At 36.6% G+C, this 19578-nt stretch overlaps 1 protein-coding gene across 6 annotated transcripts in view; it reads right to left on the bottom strand.

Annotated features, from left to right (window-relative positions):
- Positions 1-2423: 2423 nt before the first annotated feature.
- The window catches only part of HSPBAP1 (HSPB1 associated protein 1), a 62997-nt gene continuing 45842 nt past the window's right edge, over positions 2424-19578 (bottom strand). For 4 of the 6 annotated variants that reach the window (XM_026665462.2, XM_026665463.2, XM_026665459.2 and 1 more), the window contains 3 exons: positions 11080-11163; positions 6520-6630; positions 2424-3934 (listed from right to left, as the gene is read on the bottom strand). In XM_026665462.2, coding sequence (XP_026521247.2) covers positions 3377-3934; positions 6520-6630; positions 11080-11163 — 753 coding nt within the window. In that variant the 3' untranslated portion in view covers positions 2424-3376. Of the gene's footprint in view, positions 3935-6393; positions 6631-11079; positions 11164-19578 lie in introns of all 6 variants that reach the window. The other 2 variants (XM_087950231.1, XM_087950232.1) reach the window with 2 other exon arrangements.

Raw genomic sequence — 19578 nt, 5'->3', positions numbered from 1 at the left:
CAGATAAATGAATCTCCCTCACAGGAAGATTCAATTTGTTCAATGTATCAGATTCTTAGTTATAAACTTAGCAGTTCTAGATCCAATACGTGCATTTGAGCCAGGAGGAAATAGAAAAATCTGTGATTCAAATGCCAGTGGGCTATTCTTTCCAATAGGGATGATAAGCATGGAGGCCTAGTGGGGACATATAATTGACTGTTAAAACAAAATATGAGAAGTATTTTCAATGGCTAGGGTACCACATATGCAGGTTCTCTCCTAATATGGCGAGTGGTGAAAGCATCCATATTTGACCATGGACAATTCAAATCTTGCTCTAGAATAGGCCCTTCTTAAAATATGTGTCAGATTCAATGACAGGTTTTTGTCAAGCTGAAAAAATAGTTTTATTCTTAGCTAACCAATCCAGGATCTATTTTTAAGTCAATAATTCTATGTCAGTTTGAGCACTAATATTCAGGATTCTTTGTTTTAAATATTTCCCATACCTGGAAGGCTCTTGAGTAGATGCTGGATAGAAAACCCATGTTGTGAAATGATTTTAGAAAGTTAGTTGATCCAGGAGTTGACTCATACTTATCATTATCATCTTCTTCTTTTAATGATCCCATAATCCCTTGCAGGGTGGAGTCTGGGCAACTGAATGGAGCTGAGTGTTTACTGGCCGGATGCCCTTCCTGTCACCAATGCAGAGTTATATTCAGCAGATATATTCTCATCGTGCCCAGAGAGAGAAATATCTGCCTCTACCTAGGATTGAACTCACAGTCTCCTGATTGTGAGGCGAGAGCTCCACCTCTAGGCTACTGAACCACTCATTTGGGTCATACTTATCTTGTAAGCATATTTTGTGAAGTCTGTCAGGGTCTATTTAATGGATCCTCTGCCAGTATGTACAAAATTGAATTATTAAATGACTAAGCAAGGAGTGGATACCTGTTTCTGGTCTGACCGCACTGGCAGATGTGTCTTGTCAATGCCCAGTATGCATCTTTAAAAAATGGATCTGAACTTGTTTAAGTAGGATAACTTTATTAAGGCCTCACAATTCTGAAACGTACAGTAGGTCAGCACCTACATACTTTCATTATAGTGGTTAAGGTACTGGGTAACCATAGTTAAATAATTTGTATAATATTTAGAACTTACCTCAGCCCTTGCTGGGTTTCTTTTCAAACTATTTAACCATGACCCAGTGCTGGTAAAAACCACTCCTGCATAGTCAAAAGAACTCACTTGTTCAATAGGCTATTTATTTCATATATTTGACACTTTGATTTGGTTTATTGATGTTTAAAAAATTAATAGCACAGCAGGCGTTTAATTTTGCAGCAAACTTCTGAGGCCATTCCATGCTTTGAAAAAATTACTGACCCCTGGGTTAGCCTCAGAAGACAAATTCATGGTCCATTGGTGAAATCTGGCTTGTTAAGATTGTCAAGTTTAGTTTAAATTGGGAACTTAGTTCAAATTTAGCACCAAGCAAAGCATCACTTCTTTAAAAATGGAATAAAGCTGAACTAAAATCTTTTTTGACTACATGAATGGGATTCTTTCTTGGAATATGTTTCCAGGTATTTCAATAAAGTCAACCATGATAAGTTGATTTGGAAGTCTAATTATATATTGGATTGTAATCAGGAACTCTGAATGACTTTTCTGAACAATTAACAGGATCAGTGCCGAAGCCTTAAGCACTGCAAAGAAAGGACTACATCCAATTTTGAACAGTCCTGTTTGGTAATGCTACTGAAAACACTGTTCATTTGGTTAGTACCCAAGGAGAACAACTCGTAACTCAGTGGGCATCAATATTCATATTTTAGGACAATCAATGTGGCTTGGAACAAATCTTTGCTGTAGGCACAGGCAATGAAAATACGTCTTGATCTCTTCTGCCTATTGATTTTCACTTCCCTTCTCCAGCAATGTATGGTAGTCACAAATCAATGGGTATAATCCACAGATTTGAGAAGAATTTTCAGATTTTCAGTGCTCAAGGCATTAACCCAGAGGGGAAGTCTTGGAGTATATAGATGGGAAACCTAAGCTTGTGTTTACATCTTAGGTGCTTTGTGCATTTACTAATTGGAAGTTGTTTTGTAACGATACCAGCCAAGCAAATTCTAGTGGTGAAGCAAAACATTAGACAAGATAATACTGTATATTTTGTGCGTATGAGCATATCTATTAAAGCATTGGTGAGTTTAGGGGTAGATTTTAGAGATTATGTTGATATTTTACTTGCCTTTTTTATTTTGCATTTTATTGGTCCTTTATTTTATGTCTTAAATTACTGTTATGTAATTATTAACAGCTGTTGTTTTAAAAGGCAAGATAGAAATCTGTCAAGTATATGCTTGTGTGAAGCTGTAGTCCATCAACAAGAGTTTCAGTAGAAAGAAAATAATCAGTAAATAACATAATGATATGATGAAGTGGGCTTTTTTATGGCTACAGAAGATGTAGCACACAGCATATTACTATAGCCTTCCTTACAAAAGGGGATGCTGGATTTTGTAGTACAACATATCTAGATGGCACGGAATTGAAAAAGGTTGAAGTGTCCATCTTTAAGAAAGGACAGCTTTGCTTAAGGAATTTTGTCAACAAGCAAGTATGTTTGGGGAATTACTTCCATGGAAAACCATGACACAGCAATCAAGAACCTTGATCTAACAACACATCCTTGCATGTGGTAATATTTATTACTAATGTTTGCCCATCCAGGTTCATTCCTTCTGCATGGACTAGATGGAAAATAATGAATGACATACTATGTATGGCAAAGATTAAATGCATTTATGATAAAAACAGATTTGGGGAGACTAGAGTCCATTTGCCATTTAGGAATTAAATGGCTGGAGGAAAAATACTTAATCCCTGAAAAGTAGACATATTGTAACTGTCCCCCACTTCTTTTGAGTTAATTCTGTAAAAACATGAGCTTCTGATTGGAAATACTTTTTCAATATCACCTACTGGATTACTGGCTTTAGATAAACTAATCTCTCTCTCTGGTTCAGGAGCCACGTCTAACATGTCAGAACAATAATGTCATTAACCTAACAGATCTATTCAAAAGTTCCCAAGATGGTACAGTATTATGAAAGCCTATAAACCTTTAGGTGAAATATTTATTATGATTACTGCTATTGTGTATAATACCATTATGCTCCTACTGTATTATCTGCCCCATATTACAGGCTTAAACATTATACTATTTGGAAGTCTACATTTGTACTTTTTAAAATGCATTTCAATTCTTATTTTTAGTTCTCCAAAAGTTCAGGACCTTCCAGAGTACATTTAGTCATTGTTGTTGTTGTTGTTGTTGTTGTTGTTATGATGATGATGATGATTATTATTATTATTATTTCAATGGATTCAGAACATTCACTTTCTCCAATAAAAGACGAGCTATTAAACTCACGACTTGTGGGTTCAGTGCACAATCTAGCAAATCATTTGTAGAAACGAGAGTTTGTGGGAAGGTAGTCATGCATTCTAGATCCTCCACGAGGGTTCCAGAATCAGTAGTCATTGCAGATGTCTTCCCAGCAGGATGTAATTCTCCAAAATGTCTCTCACTTTCACTGACAAGGTCTTTATTGTCACATTCAGCTACTCCAGTTGGATAAGTTTCCTGGGACTGTGGTAAAACCTGAAAAAGGCTCTGTCCAAAGGGAATTGTTGTCAGCTTTTCTATTTCAATTACTGTTCTGCTAGAGTCACAGGGTTTAGATTTTATGCACTCAGATTCTGTATTGATCTGTACTTTCCTCCTCTTGTATGACTCTTGAAGAATTCCATCAGTACTTTGCATTTGAGGGACCTGGTGCTTAATTACACTTGTCTTCTGATGTTCTAAATAGGCAGACATGGCTTTATTTAAATACTCAAGATTGGTGTTATGGGAGGTTACCTCAACCTGGCAAAAAGAAAGAAAATAGAATTCAACCTAATATCTACATGACTAATATTAATGTTAATATTAATAATTTATTGAAGCAGTTCCCCGTCAGAAGCTATCCTCATTATTTTTATTTGCTTCGTTTTTTGTCTTGTGAGGATTTAAATATATGCACACGGACATACAAATACACATGGATACATACGTATATTTTATTTATCTCTGCTCCTTTCTCCGCTTTAACTCTTTTACCTCACCATCCTTGAATTTGAAAAGCCGTAGTATCTTAACATCCTTTCTATTTATTTCTTTTAGGAGAAAAAAAGCATCCTTGGTTTTTTTGTAAACTTCACAGTTAAGTGGTGTTTCTATAGGGATCAATTAAAATATTAGAAAATACTGTATCAGCATTTGAATTGTTCTAAACTCTTCATCAAATTGGGATGGAGAAAAAAAAAGAGGGATTGGGAAAAAAATATTTAATTAAAACCAATGGGCTAGATCACAGGTATTAAACTCACCGTTTCACGTTGCCGTCATGCAGTGATGGGATTCAATTTTTTTTACTACCCAGTTCTGGGCATGGCTTGGTGGGCGTGGCAGGGAAGAATACTGTAAAATCTCCAGTCAGAGGTGGTATTTGCTGGTTCTCTGAACTACTCAAAATTTCCGCTATCGGTTCTCCAGAACTGGCCAGAACCTGCTGAATGCCACCTCTGCTGTCAGGTGATGTTTTGCAACATTTTCCCCATTCGCAGAGTTGGGTGGGTATGGCCTGGCCGTGACGGATCTGGTCCGTGGGCCACCAGTTTGACACCCCTAGGCTAGATGTTAAGACCATAAGGTCTTAAAAATTAATTTTAAAGTTTTTTCATTAAAATTTTAAAGTTACCTTTTACAGCAAGTCTCAAGCAGCCTGAAAAAAATTCTCAGTGCTGGACTCAAACACATTGGAAAAAAAATGGTTGACCTCTATTTCTGAAAATATATGACTGGATGCTCTCTAAATCTGTCTCTTGTCCTACAAGAAGTACTATAGTTAGATTCACACAGTATTACTTTCATTTAAAATATTTTGTGCTACATCCCATGTCATGAGGTTAACTTCTTCCCATCCAATCAAGCATATATGGGATCATGAGAGAGGAGCATCCAATCTGCCAGTTGAGTTCATCTGAACATACACCTTTATTTTGAAGATTAGACTAGACTAGACTAGCATTCTTTATTGGCCAAGTGTGATTGGGTACACAAGGAATTATATTTTATATAACACTTATAACACTTACATCTCTGCTTTTTTTAAATTATGAACTAAAAGTGGTTCAGAAAACAAAGCAGTTTAAAAAGATAATCTTCAAAGACCCCCAAATTAAACAACACAAAAAATAAAAGGTATCAAAACGTAAGAACCAGCATGCAAAAGCACTTGGAACTAACTGAAACTAACTGAAGTAGTCAAAGACTTCCAGAAATCTCTGTGCTTTGGGCAGACACTTGAAGGCACCATGTAATTCTGTAGCCCCTTTCCCATTTAAAACTCAGGAAGTGTAAGTGAGTTATTGTTCATTATTCTTCCCTCTAAAAGTGAATTCTCCATGCTATGGTTGAGGCATAAATCCTCTCACTCAGCTGGGGGAGCACTAAAGAACATGTTGGGCATTTCCCAAAAGTATTTCCAACCCCATTAACTGAGATGGGATGTTAGCAGCATCCAAGGAAATGCATACCCACAGCAAACCACCCCAGTGAAAGAAAAGAGAGACAGCGAAACACCAACTCCATGTTCATGTTTGATTTTGCATGTCCATAAGAAGGAAATGGTGTGTGGTTTGAAGCTCTCCCTGGCCAAGTGCTCCTTTCCCACAAAATCCTACACCATCATAATAATATATGAACTTATTAAAGTGCATTCCCAAACATACAAACTACATTTCCCGTAGGAGGAGGAGCTAATTTGTTGAATCTTATTATCAAATAACTAATATTTTGATGTGAATTGCAGTGGTTCTTCTATATAATTTTGGATGAAAAGTTAAATTTTATTTATTGAATTTAAGTTAAATAATAACTTAACAGTTTAAAAGTTAAACATAACAGAGTTATGTTTGTTACTCTGACATCCTAAATGGCAATTAATAATTGATAAAATGTCTACTATTCTTTTATTTTCAATACTTTAAGCTTTCTAAATAGCACAATGTTAATAATTTTTAAATGAGATTATACAAACATTGCTGAACTAAAATCATGGAATGAATCAATATTTATTACATTGTCCTCCAAAAATCTGACAACTCCAAAACATTTACTGTTCTCAGATTGCTAAATCCACTGATTGTGTATAGTGTTACAAAAAGAGATAATAGCAAAATCTATATCTTAGAGAAGGATGTAGTACTCCGTCTGGACCAATATCACATTTCTGGCTTAGTATCAAATCTAAGATCAAATAGAACAGCCATAGAGATTCATACTTAGTCACTCTGGAGATGCTAATCATTGCTGCATACAACTGAGGCAGGGATTGTCAACCTTACAATGATATATAATTCAGGCAAAAATGCCACAAAAACTTTAGAAGATAAAATGAAGGGGAAAACCTCTGTGGGGTTGAGCCAAGAATCTGTGTCACTGGGATTTTCTGCAGACTTGATTGCACATATCATTGTTCGAGTTATTGCCTCTTCTATGCGGACTTCATGATCTGCATCCTATGGGGGGAAAAGAAAGGAAAACATGGTATATTTTGAATATATGGAAAAGACTTTGGTTAGCAGGTGAAGAAACATTTGGATATGCTGAGTCCAATGTATTTTGAAGCTGTGACTATTCCTTTGGCATTGGTCTAAACCAGTGTTTTTCAACCTTGGCCCCTTTAAGATGTGTAGACTTCAACGCCCAGAATTCCCCAGCCAGTCTTGTTGGTTGAAGAATTCTGGGAGTCGAAGTCCACAAATCTAAAAGTGGCCAAGGCTGAGAAATACTAGTGGGGTATGGAGGTAGAGAGGAAGTATGCTTCATTTCATTATCATATTATGAGGGATCTCTAATATTCTGAAGAATGAAAATTTATCTAGCAGCTCTAGAAGCTTTGGAATACTTTCTTATATTATACAAATCATAGCACTCGTGTTAAAAGGATCTGTGATTTCTCAAATAAGCAGACAGGGTAAATACACCTTGTTATTTTATCTGGGATTTCATAATTTCATAAAATGCCCATAAAAGCCGCCTGATCAAACAATTATATAATTTTTCCTAATTGGCAGTTGTTCTATTGCATTAGTGTCTTGTTAAATTGAGACTTACGAACCTTAATTTATACCAGGGGGATATCATCTAATATATAGAATCTTTAATTTAGGAAGATCAAAAAGGCATGTCCCAAACTCTATCTCTCAAGGATTTAAGCTGTTAAACACACATATACTTTCCCCTTCACACACAAATTACTAGGAGAACACAAATGCCTTGCAAGCTATTACTAAATTATAAATTCCAGAGAGCCTGCTGTCATCTGACAGTATCACCAGCCCACTAATGTATTACTGCAGTCTCACACGGCAACAGAAGGGTGAAAAAGACAGCAGCGTTGGCTTTAATGAAGGATACCAGCATGCAGTGTTTTAAAGATGAAACAAGAATTCCGTGACTGATTCTTACATGCTACAAGGTGTTGTGTCTTTCTTGGGTGCCTTTAGGAGGTGAAATACAAAGACCAATTTAGGATTTCATCAAGATGAGCTGCCTAGGAAAGCAAAGCCTTCATGTTTAGCTGAACTGCCTGGAGCTAAAGACAGTTCCCGGGGCAACAAGGAACAAAATCATTGCATAAAAATGGTACTGGTGGCCTACAGTACAGTCCTGAAGGCAGAATGGAGAAGTGGGGCTTGTTTGCTTGAATTTACATATGAAAACGGGGATGTAGCAAAGAGATAGCAAGATGCAACCTTTGCTCTTGATCAGTAGCTTGCAACTTTCCCACAGAAACTCTCCCCCCCCCCCCAAATTCCTCCTTTTCCCCTTCCTATTTTCTCTGCATTTACTGCCATCATTATGCAGACTTAATAGGCCATTTGCATTTCTGATGATGCCATGTCATATTTATAATCATATAACTCATATCTGCCTGAAAGAATGCAAAGTTATACTTTACAAATCAACAGAGCTTTCTGGTAAGCCAAATTCTGGTTAAGTTCCAACCAGGCTTCAGCATCCTACATCCGAGGTTGAGCTTTATATCATGTGACAGGATTGCTTGAAACCATTCAAGAGAAGCCCTTGTGCCTTGTTTCCTACTACAAACACACTGTAAACACAGAAGTGATCTGTATGGGCAATGTAGTCAATGCAGATCATATATCATTCCCTCTCACCCCTGGATAGTAGCTCAAGTTAAAGCAGTACAAACCTCCCTTATATTAGTGCAGTATAATGCACTACAAAGAGCCAGTTTGTTGTAGTGGTTAAGGCAACAGGCTAGAAACCAGGAGGCCGAGTTATGCTCTCTCTGTCTTGCTCTCCTCCCCGCTCAACCCGGTATTTAAAACTAGAATATAGAATAACAGTTGGACAATTCCCTACTCAAACATGAGATTCTATACCATTCCGGACAAATGGCTGCCAAACCCCTTCTTAAAAGCCTCCAGTGATGGACCACCCACAACTTCCAGAGGTAAGTCATTCCACTGACTAATTGTTCACACTGACAAGAATCTTTTCCTTAATTCTAGGTAGGCTCTAGGTGGCTTCCATCCATTACTTTTTGTCTTGCTGCTTTGGAGAATAGATTGACCCCCTCTCTGTGACAGCACATCAAATACTTATGCCAGCCCTAGACCTTCTCTTTGTTAGACTAGACATTCCCAGTTTCCTCAACTGTTCATTGTATGATTTAGCCTCTCTCCCTCTCCCTTCCCCCCTCTCCCTCCCTCTGTCTCTAGGCCCTAGGAAATAGGCAAGGGCAAATTACTTTTGAAATCTTGCCAAGAAAACTACAAGCATTTGTCCAGCCAATTGCTAAGAGTCAACATTGACTCACAGGCACACAAAAAAGTGAACTATTAGAGGTTGGATACAATGCTTTTTTTGTTAAGTCTCTTTCATTAATAAATTGGATAATCCTAGCTCTGCAGATTCAGAAGAAACCCTTGTAGAATTTAGAATTGCATTACGTCTTAACAATTTTATTTCAAATGTTATTGCTGCTGAATATATAGGGAAGCTTTTCTTACTGCTCATTTTTCTCATGGCCACAAGGTAAGTCATACAGTCAGAAATATATAGAATTATGATACAAAGCTGTAAATTCAGAGTAAGTGGACATTCCATAGAAATTGGTACCATTCAGGGATAAGAGACTTTACTTTCTCTTGCAGGCTTTGTATATAGTTTCCCACCGACTCTTTATCACAACACAGCTTCCTAAGTCTGAAACATTTAGCCTCCACCTTTTAGCACCTGAAATAATGCATATTTAGAGCAGCTTATCTTAGCCATATGAAAATTGTCAGGCTACTGCAACTCTGAAAAGTTCATTCTGCCTGATGAAGCCCATGAATAATATTAATCACTTATCTTAGAATGCAAACTTTGGCGTGGTCTCAATGTGTCAGAAGCAAACTAAACCCTGCTCCTCTTATTGTAAAGCATGAGTAGAATAATTAATTGTATCAGTAGAGCGGTTGAAACTGGCATGGCATTCACTTATCATATCAATATGATAGCAGCTGCTTATTGCCATAAGCCAGAGTACTGCTTGAGTGAATAATGGAAATGTTCTTGATATTACTTTTTTAACATCTATGTCATGCTTTGTTTTTCTAAGATGGATAACCCTACATCTAGAAAGGAATGTTGCCATCATCTCTGGGGATAATAGGATATAATCGGCTGTCACCACAAAGTGTAGTCCCAGCAGTCCTCAAGTTAAACAACCTCCATGCTCAACTTATATTGTTTGTGAGGTTTTTAATTTGGAAAAAGCGGTTATGGCAAGCAAAATTGGAATGTATTGAACCTGCTTACTTTTGAACTCTTAAATATATGCGCTATATCAAGAGGGGTGGGGAAATAATGCATAAGGCATCCAGTATGGGTGGGGATGGGTGGGAATTCTGGCCATCCAGTTATTAATGTACCACAATTCCTAGCATCCCTCCCTACTGGAACTCCTAGGAGACCATTAGACACCAATGGGGAACTATCAGCTTCCCACCCTATTGTACCCAGTATTTCTTAACATATCAACTCAGCTGCATACTAATCTACTTTCTCAACAAAATATAAAGGCACCCTCTTTATCCAATAACGGTATTTCAAATTTCCTCCTCCATGTCCTCTGCAAATGATCTGTCTCCTGATCAAAGGATGTAGATTTATTGGCTCGGTGCTAAAAAAAAGAACTGCTCTGAGATCTGTCAAACTTGTTGAAATACAGTTGTATAGATTTTTAACTACACAAGAAAACAGAGCCTGAATGGATTTCTAATCCCATCAAGCTTCAATGATACCACTTTCCATTCTCCTCTCCACATATTTGATGTCAGATGGATGAAGATACCGTGTCTACGTCTGTTACAAATCATCCTGTCAGGTCTCATTTCTACCTGCATCACTTTGATTTAAAATTTATGCAATCAAAATGTTGAATTATGTAGCATAATTTATGTATGTGGTATGTTACAGATTATAAGTGGATGGGCCTCTTGTGGGCCTCAATGATTCAGTGCTAGGGAAACCAAAAGGAACAGGAGGGGAATGGAAGAAAAAAAATTATTCTAGTAACTGCTCTGCAATTATTGTACCTACATATGCATAATACTAATTGACAATAAGGTAGACAGATGTCATGGCCGAGAGTGTAGCTTGATAGTAGCACACATGCTTTCCATACTAAGAGCTCCTCATTTAATTGCCTTGATCGTTATGGAGAAAAACTCTAGCATGAAATTGTGGGAAAGTTGCCAATAAAACATCCTTTTTATTATCAATCTTTGTTATAAACTAACCCCCCAAAATTTATGCTATCAGTGGATTGTTTGTGAATATGCAGGTTGCTCCATATGGTTTGCAGCTGGCAATTTTAACAGATAAAATGAGTCAAATCATTAAAATGAGTCAAATCTTAAAATAATTTTAAGAAACGGAGAGAAAAATACCAGTTCAATCCAAGAATTAACGCTAACGGTGATGGGGTCAATGGACTCAACATAATGCCACCAGTGTCTAGGAACCAACAAGACCTGAAAAAAGAAATGAGAAATGAAAAGTTGTAAATTCTTTTCTTACAAACGTGTATGTTGCACAAGAGTACAATGTAAACAGAAAGGCTTGAAAAAATACTTTTAACAGTAGTTTAAATCTTTTATCATTGATCTCCACTTGCACTTGATACATCTAAGGAATTATGACTTTTATGGATAATATATTCTGCAGTACCTCTAACCCACTCTTCCAGGCAGATGAATTATCTGGTACCTTATAAAAAGTGAAAAAAATAAAATATGCCCTATTAAAATCAGAGTTTAGTCAGCGATCATGAAATCAAACTCTGTGAAAAACACAAATTAAAGAAATGAATTGGTATAAATGACAGTTAGTCCTCGACTTATGACTGATTGCTTTACAGACTATTCAAAGTTACGACTACCTGAAAAATGGGACTTATGATCCATATCCAAAGTTGGAACAGATCCATATTCATCTGACTGAACTTGACAATGTGGTCATGTTTATGCCATTTGCAGCATCCCATGATCATCTGACTTTTACAATGGTTTTGCCAAAAAATGGCACTTTCAGTTTTTGCCAAAACCAATAGCAAACAATTGGTCACTTATCAACCACTTTGTTCATTTAACAAGTGCTACAAAAAAATAATTGGGATAGATGGGCTCTATTATATTTGCATGTTTTTTTTAAAAAAACAAGTTTTATTTTTCAAGACAAACAATACATAAATACACATAAACACAAAACATAAAAGTATAAAAAATCTCTTTTCTGAAAGTTGCTTATTCCCGGGTTAAAACTCTTGGTACAGACACAAGTTCAATTTCATATTCATTTTACATACCATTTCATATCTTCTTAACATTTTCAATTTTCTATATAACTTCTCCTCTCCTTTAAATTTTCTCAATTTTTTTTTTAATCTCCTCTCAATTCATATCGTAATATTTATTATTCTTTGTCTGTTCTATTCCAGCCAATCATTTATTTTTCTTCTTTAAAAAAAAAGAAGAAGTACTTCTCCTATACACTATATGGAGTATGATGCCTTTATCTTTTTCCCCTATATTTATAGTACTTAATATAAAATACATAACATACATTGGGATTCTGTCTGGTACATTCTAAAATTATACTATATTATCAAAAATAATACAAATCTATTCATTAATATTGATATTCATTCATATCTTAGATGTTTAACTCATTACTTTTCAATTAAATCACATGCTTTTATGAGAGCCCTATTTTTCAAAATTATTCCCCCACATCACATATTATAGCTCAATATTTCATTGAAATGTTCCTCCTTCTTCTACTTCAAATCTCATTTCACAAAGGGTTTGCTAATATACCATCTTCTAATTATTAATATTAACAATCATTTATATCTTAAACATTTTATCCATTTCAATTGAATATCATGCCTTTGTGGGAACACTTATGCTTTCCACGATTATTACACCCCCCCACATCACAATCTTGAATCATATTTCATTACAGTACTCCCTTTTTCTTAACAAAAATTCACTTGTTTATGTTAAATATTTTATCACATTTTAGGTTATATATTGTTTCTAATTTTCTATGTTTACTTCTAAATACAAGTATAAAAATGCAATCTTATGTACCTTTCTAGAATCCCTTTAACCATAAAGCTTAGCCATTATCTCTAAAAAAAATTTGCTTCTTAACATCTTGCTCCCCACCATTAGGACTTCTCATCCCTTCCTTTCTTTCTTGTTTCTTCTTCTCCTTATCCTCTTTAACCCCTTGTCTCTCCACCTCCCTTTTATTCTGCTTTCCCCCTTTCTGTTGTTTCTTAACATAATGTCCCCTTTTCACCTTATTCTTCTCTTTTTGGGCTATTTTTCCAGATCTTAAAGACCTTTTCCCCTTTTTCTCTTGCTTTTTTCTCTTCTCCAGTCAGAGTAATTTGTTCATCAAATATGGCTTCTCCTTCTTCTTTAGTTTTTTGGGGGGGGGGGGGGGGGGGGGGGGGGGGGGGGGGGGGGGGTTGTCCGCCCCTTAATAGAAGTTCTTTTTTTTTTTTTTGTTGGGGGGGGGGTGGGGGGGTGGGGGGCCGGGGGGGGGGGGGGGGGGGGGGGGGGGGGGGGGGGGGGGGGGGGGGGTGTTGGGCCTTGGCCGGGGGGAGCCTGGGGCGGGGGGAAAAAAAAAAGAAAACCTAAGAAGCCATAGGTTTTTGAAAAAATAGACAGATTGAAACATATTCTAGAAATAAGTTGGGCATAAGAAATTTGATATCAGGCTACAGTGGGAAGCAGGGACACCTTTTTTCCACAGTGACCATCTAGCCGCCAATGGAAAGTCTGTAAACAAGGCAAGAGGTCTGTAAGCCCTCTTCCATATTTTTCTTCTAGCAAACAGTATTCAGAATTGTGGAACTTCTGGCTCTGAAAGCAATCTGGTAATTTTGAATTTAGGAGATTTGATGACATGCAAATTGAAGCAAGAAGCCCTCTATCAGCAGCCTTACTGCTGAATAGGGTAGTCAAGGTACTTCAAGATCTCAATGTTTCACTTGTTCTTGCTATTTTTAAAACCGTCCTATCTCCAGTTAGAAGGAAAACATTTCATTGTCTTATTCAACCAGTATTTACTATTGGGGAGGGGGGGTCACTGATAAGAACATTTGGGATGAGAGGTTATTTCCAACAGGGGTTTAAACCTGAACCCGTGCATATATAAGCAGGAGTTAGAATTTTCTTTTAATTCACTGGATTTAGAAAGGTCCAGGCAAAATTTAGTCAAATAATATTTCAAGAGTTTTTCTAATGGAGCTGTCACTTCAAGCTGCAAAGAGTCCATGGATCCCAACACTACATTTTCTCCTGTACAAATACTTCTGAAGAAGACACATACAAGACAGTTAGACATTCATCCAAAGTATTAGACACGAAAACCCACAAAGATTTTGCAGGAAATGTCATCAATGATAAGCCAGGCTTCTGCCACATCCAGCCAATGTAACTATTGAAATATATATTTACATATAAATCTGGCATATGATTTTATGCACTATTCCACTGAAAAGAGTATATCACATTGAGGAAAGCTTATTTATCTAGAGTCCCTTTCAATGTGATTATCCTATATTTTATCATGAAGCCTGCCTAAACATTCATTTACCCACACATCACCCATAAAGTATAGGGTGATCACATGAGAGTGACATAAATATACTGTTAGTTTATGATAAGAATGCCATCAATTATTTAGAAACAGATGTTCATCTTCCAAAATAAGTAAAAAGCATTCCTGTAAATAATTTGTTTTTAAAAAGTGGAAGAAACATTAGAAAAGACATTTGGGAACTTCAACAAAATGCTGCAGACTAGAGTGTAATTGCTCAGGAATTCAACTACCAATTCCAATTCAATCTTCTAACTTCTTATTTCATAACGTAAGTAGATTGTACACTGTATACTTGGGAAATAATCAAATGAAATATACTGTATATCTTCCAAAAACATCTGCTAATCAGCTGGAAGACTGGCTGAGCAAGAACTTACTATAGTTTGCAAAAAGTCAATAAATAGTAAAAATAATATATTTTTGAATCCAGCAAAAGACCAAGCAATGGCTGTCGCTACAGTTAGTCCTTGATTTATGACCACAGTGGAACCTAGAATTTCAGTTGTTAAGTCATTGCGGTCATAAGTTGAGGCACCAAGTGACTGGATTTTGACCATCCGTATGACAATGGTAAAGTGAATTACCATTGGTTAAGCAAATCATATGGTTGTTAAGTGAATCACACATCCCTTTTCCAAATGGGTGTTTTTTGCCAGAAACTGGCAAAAAAAAATAGCAAATCATAATCATGTGACTATGGGACACTGCAACCAGTCATAAGTGTGTGCTGGTTGCCAAGCACTTAAAATGTGATCATGTGACCAGGGACTGTGGCAGTTGTAAATTCAAGGATTGTAAGTAGCTTTTTTTGGGGGGGGGGTGTCATAGTTTTGGTTAAGTGATGGGTTGTAAGTCAAGGACTATCTTTTTACACTTTCATGCTGAGCTGTTTAAGAATTGTGAAAGTAAGTGAAGTATCAATAAATTAAAAGCTAAGAGACCATAAAATGCACATAGAAGTATATCAGAACTGACGTTCTGACATAGAGAACATTGTTGGAGGAATGAAATGCAAATGCAGTAGCTAATAATCACCAGGGCATCTAAATGTATTTTGATTCATTTAGATATTAAGATCAGAAGTAGACTGAAACCTCAGCAGAAACGCATAGTCCACCTGGCCTGCCAAATTCTAATCTATACTCTACTTTGGGGAGCAAGATCAGATTAGTTCAAAACATCAGAAGACTCACACTGTATCAGAACAATAGTCTATTTATTTTGCCATCCTGTTTCACACTATGGTCACAAGTTAGGAATGAAAATATGATCTCTTGCCTGTTTATCTTTCCCGGAAAGTGGTATTTGAAAGGACAAACTGGACTTTCTCACAGATCACACAAAGCTTCTGTTATTAAGTAAGACAAATTTTAAAGATTGATTATGTATGTGCATTCCAATGCCACTTCATCTATAATTCCAGATGGCTGACGGGAACAAAAACAGTAAAACAATGCATTAAAAATATTATCTATAATAAGTCTAGAAAATGCCAAACTAATCATATTAAAAAACCAGTTCTGTAGTTCTGTTATTATGTTGCACATTCTGCTTCAAAAACTACAGAAAAGAAAGTCTTGGCTTTGTTAAATTTCCCATTGGAGTTGGGCAGGTAAAATAAACACACAAACACAGTTAAAAAGGAGGGAGCCATCCTAACCTGGGGGTTGGGAAGTTGCCATGGAGCAAGGGAATTGTGACTAAGAAGAACCGCCTCTCAATTCCTGGTGTTTCTGGAGGAAATAAGGATCCAATCCACAATTTACTGGATTCACACAACACACTAAGCCAGGGATTGGCAACCTGCGACTCTGGAGCCGTGTAGGGCTCTTTCATCCCAGACTTTTAGTCGGCTCCAGAATTGAACAGGGGGCTTCCGGTTAGGACCTTTGTGGCTTTTTGAGTGTTTAAGATTGCCAACCCCTGCACTAAGCCACAAGCCAATGTGTACAAACCAACAAGGCTTTGATTCAAACAACACAGTAAGTCAGATTCAACCAACCACACTCTGGATTAGGGAAGTCTACATATCCACATTTCCCTAACTGGGCAGAGAAATCTATACTCATGTAGGCTTTTATATTATTTCTTTCCTCCATGTTCATGATATAGATCTATGATTTGACATGAGAGAAGAGTTTGGATATATGCGTGCATGTGTGTATGACTTCAAAGACAGTCATGGCTCTTTTTAGGATTATGATATTATCACCTGAATGAGCTTTTCCTAGTCTGGCTAGTATGATTGTACCTGTAACAGTAGAAAATAGGAAAGGAAAAGAACAGAATAGTAGATTGGATATTACAATGTACCCCTGAAGCTTAAAAAAGCCAATGTAGTTGCTGAATAATGAATAATGAATGTTATAGCCACTGAACTGGCAATTAGGCAATTGCACATAACAAGAACTGTTTAAGTCAACCCACTTGGCCCCTTCAAGCCCTGAATTCAACTCTCACAATCCTCCATAAAATGGTTGTTCAAACTCGTATCTCTTCTCATGTTTTCTCACTGGAGAAGAAAGTATAGATACTATTGTTCCAAGAGAAGTAAGTTGTTACACCATATAAAATCTGCCCACAGCTTTTCTATGTTTATTCAGAGGGTGGGTGTGATTTATTTTTCCCTGAGGTAAAATAGTCACCTCTGAGTTGTGAATGTAATCTCAGTGTGAACAAGATGGAGATTACAGTCCCCTTTAATCCCCTATCAAATCATTTCTCCATACCTGATGACAGCTTTTGATTTACACTTTACATTTGTGCTCCTCAAATGGAAAAAGAAGAGTTCTGCATGTGTGAAAATGAGGCCACTCTGCTGTCTATATCTCTTGCTGCTACTTCTGAGGGCCTGTGGTTTTTCTCAATACTCAGTTAGGTAGCTAGCCAAGGCTATTTTACTAACACAAAAACAAAACAAAACTCTCAGAGGCTCACAAAGGCATCTTTCAAATTGCTCTCCTGTCATTTTTGAGGAAGCAATTATAAACCCACAGGCTCAAATTATCATCTGCAGGTGCAAGAGTGATGCAGAAAGAACCTTACTAGAACTTGGCTGTCAGTGGGAATCACACAGATGCTTTAAAGATCATGTCAAAAATTGAAATATAGGGCAGGATTTAAGAAGCCACCTCATAATTTTACCCTGTTTAGCCTTCGTAACTGACTAGATGAATCTTCTAAAATGGATGAAACTATTTTATATTGGCTTCTGTTCATCCAAAAATAAGGCTAAGGCTGCATTATATGTATATAATGCATTATTATATATATAGAAACCAAGATTGCTCAGTTCCATCAAGTTCAGGGTAAGTAGTGAAATGAGACACAGTGGCCAGAAGATGGCATTAGGTACATTAAGTTTCTTTTAATAATCTCATCTAGTGCCCAACTACTGCTATGCTGAATCTCAAAACACACCTTTATTTCAGTTTTCCAGTCCCGAATTGTTGTGATATTTTAGTTCATCACATTACAGTTCATGGCCAAATAAGAATAGAGAACAGTGTAAGATTATCTAGTAATGTAATGCTGATAGGAAACTTTCAAGTAACTGTATTTGCAGACATAATATTTTTGATTTCTTTTGAATAGTACCTACTAAAAGAATGATTTCCTTTACTACTAGAGGATTTTATCATCTTGGTTCATAACATCTCTTTCAGACTAGACAATCCTGACCTAATCTTGTTGCATGTTGAATTGTATTCAATCATGTATTTCTGAAATGATATCCTTAGAGAATTTTAGCATTCTTTGGTCTTCAGCTTTTCCTCTGTGTCATGGAATTTTGGGCGCCCTGCTACAAGTCTTCAATTCTGAACATTTGACTTTTAATTAGTTTAACTTTAATTAAAAATTGGGATACTCCGGCTTCAATTACCATTTGCAATAACTGAAATAGACAGTCTGCGCTGAATTTCCAATTGTAATGCAAGGCAATTCCTTGCTATCATTAAAAAAGAACAGAAACATAACAAAAAGCAACAAAATGAATTGTGAAGAAGAGAAAAATCAGAAGAGAGTTTATTCTGATTTTGGCATCAGTAAGATATTTATTGGCTTGTGCAAAACATTTCAAATCTAAACTGCTTCAAATTCTAAACACTCTGTTTTGAGTGTGAAATAATAGTTGTGAGTTTGAAACAGGCCATTAGAAGCGTTTTGGAAGTATTCTGAATTTGGAACAGCTGTGTTTCAAAAGCACAACACTGTTTCAAGTTTAACCCACTAGAAGAATATACAAAACAACCCATTTTGCAATTGACATAGCCGTTTCACACTCAAAAGAAAGGATTTCAAGCTGAAAAATGGGGTGCTGCAAATTTGAAATGGTTTAATGTGGAATGTTTTGCATATCATAGCCATTTTTCATGCCATACTGAATGTAATATAATGCAATGACAAGTGTTTGGAAGGACATCAATGCAATTCTATACATGACTACGCTGGAGCACATCCAAGAAAATACCAAAAGTGAATAGAGGTGGGTACATATAGCAGGGATAAGAACTTTCTTTGGTGTGAGGGTCATATTGCCCTAAAGGACACGTTCCAGGGACTGAGTGACATCAGAGACTAAAGGGCTACAACCCAAATCTAAGAAAAGTAGCTCATTATGTAATGAAAGCTATACTTAGAACAAAGGAGTGAGTAATTAATTTGGAAGGCATCATGCTGATGGGGCTGAGACCCTCAAATTCTGGCAAATAGAAAAATCCTTCACAGGGCCGCTGTTCATTTATTGTAGTCTTCTCGTCCGGTAAAGTATGATTAATCAACTTTCACATGACTTTGTTAAAACTACTTTGAAAGCTTGCATTCGAATGCTAATGCATGCTGTAAATAGAAGTGAGATAGCTGCTGGGCAAGTGTTTCCATTATGGAATTATCCATCATGATGAAAATGTAAAAGTTTTTGGCTGGATCTGCATAACCAAGGTCCAAACTGAGCAAATTACTACTCTCAAAACAGAGATAGCTTCTATTCCATCCTCAGAAACTTAAGAACCTTCAAAGTTGCTGGCATACCAAGAAATATACCCCAGATCTTCTTTCATTTGTTTCACAAAGTACAATTTTCACTTAGAAGAGACAAAATGATATTAACTGGGCATATGTGGCCAGCCCCCACTCCACCCCTACCACTGTAGCAATATAATAACTGTAACACACACATACATCATACATACATTTTTATTTTTTTATAAATAACTGACGGGGGCAAACAAACCTACTACTCCTTCCTCCTATTTTCCTCACAACAAATC

The sequence above is a fragment of the Notechis scutatus genome, chromosome 1, assembly GCF_049901735.1.
Source record: "Notechis scutatus isolate UNSWTSFEM ecotype Mainland chromosome 1, rNotScu1.2, whole genome shotgun sequence".
NCBI classification, from domain to species: Eukaryota; Metazoa; Chordata; class Lepidosauria; order Squamata; family Elapidae; genus Notechis; species Notechis scutatus.
Note: the sequence above shows the minus strand (reverse complement) of the source record. Positions and strands in the feature narration are given on the sequence as shown.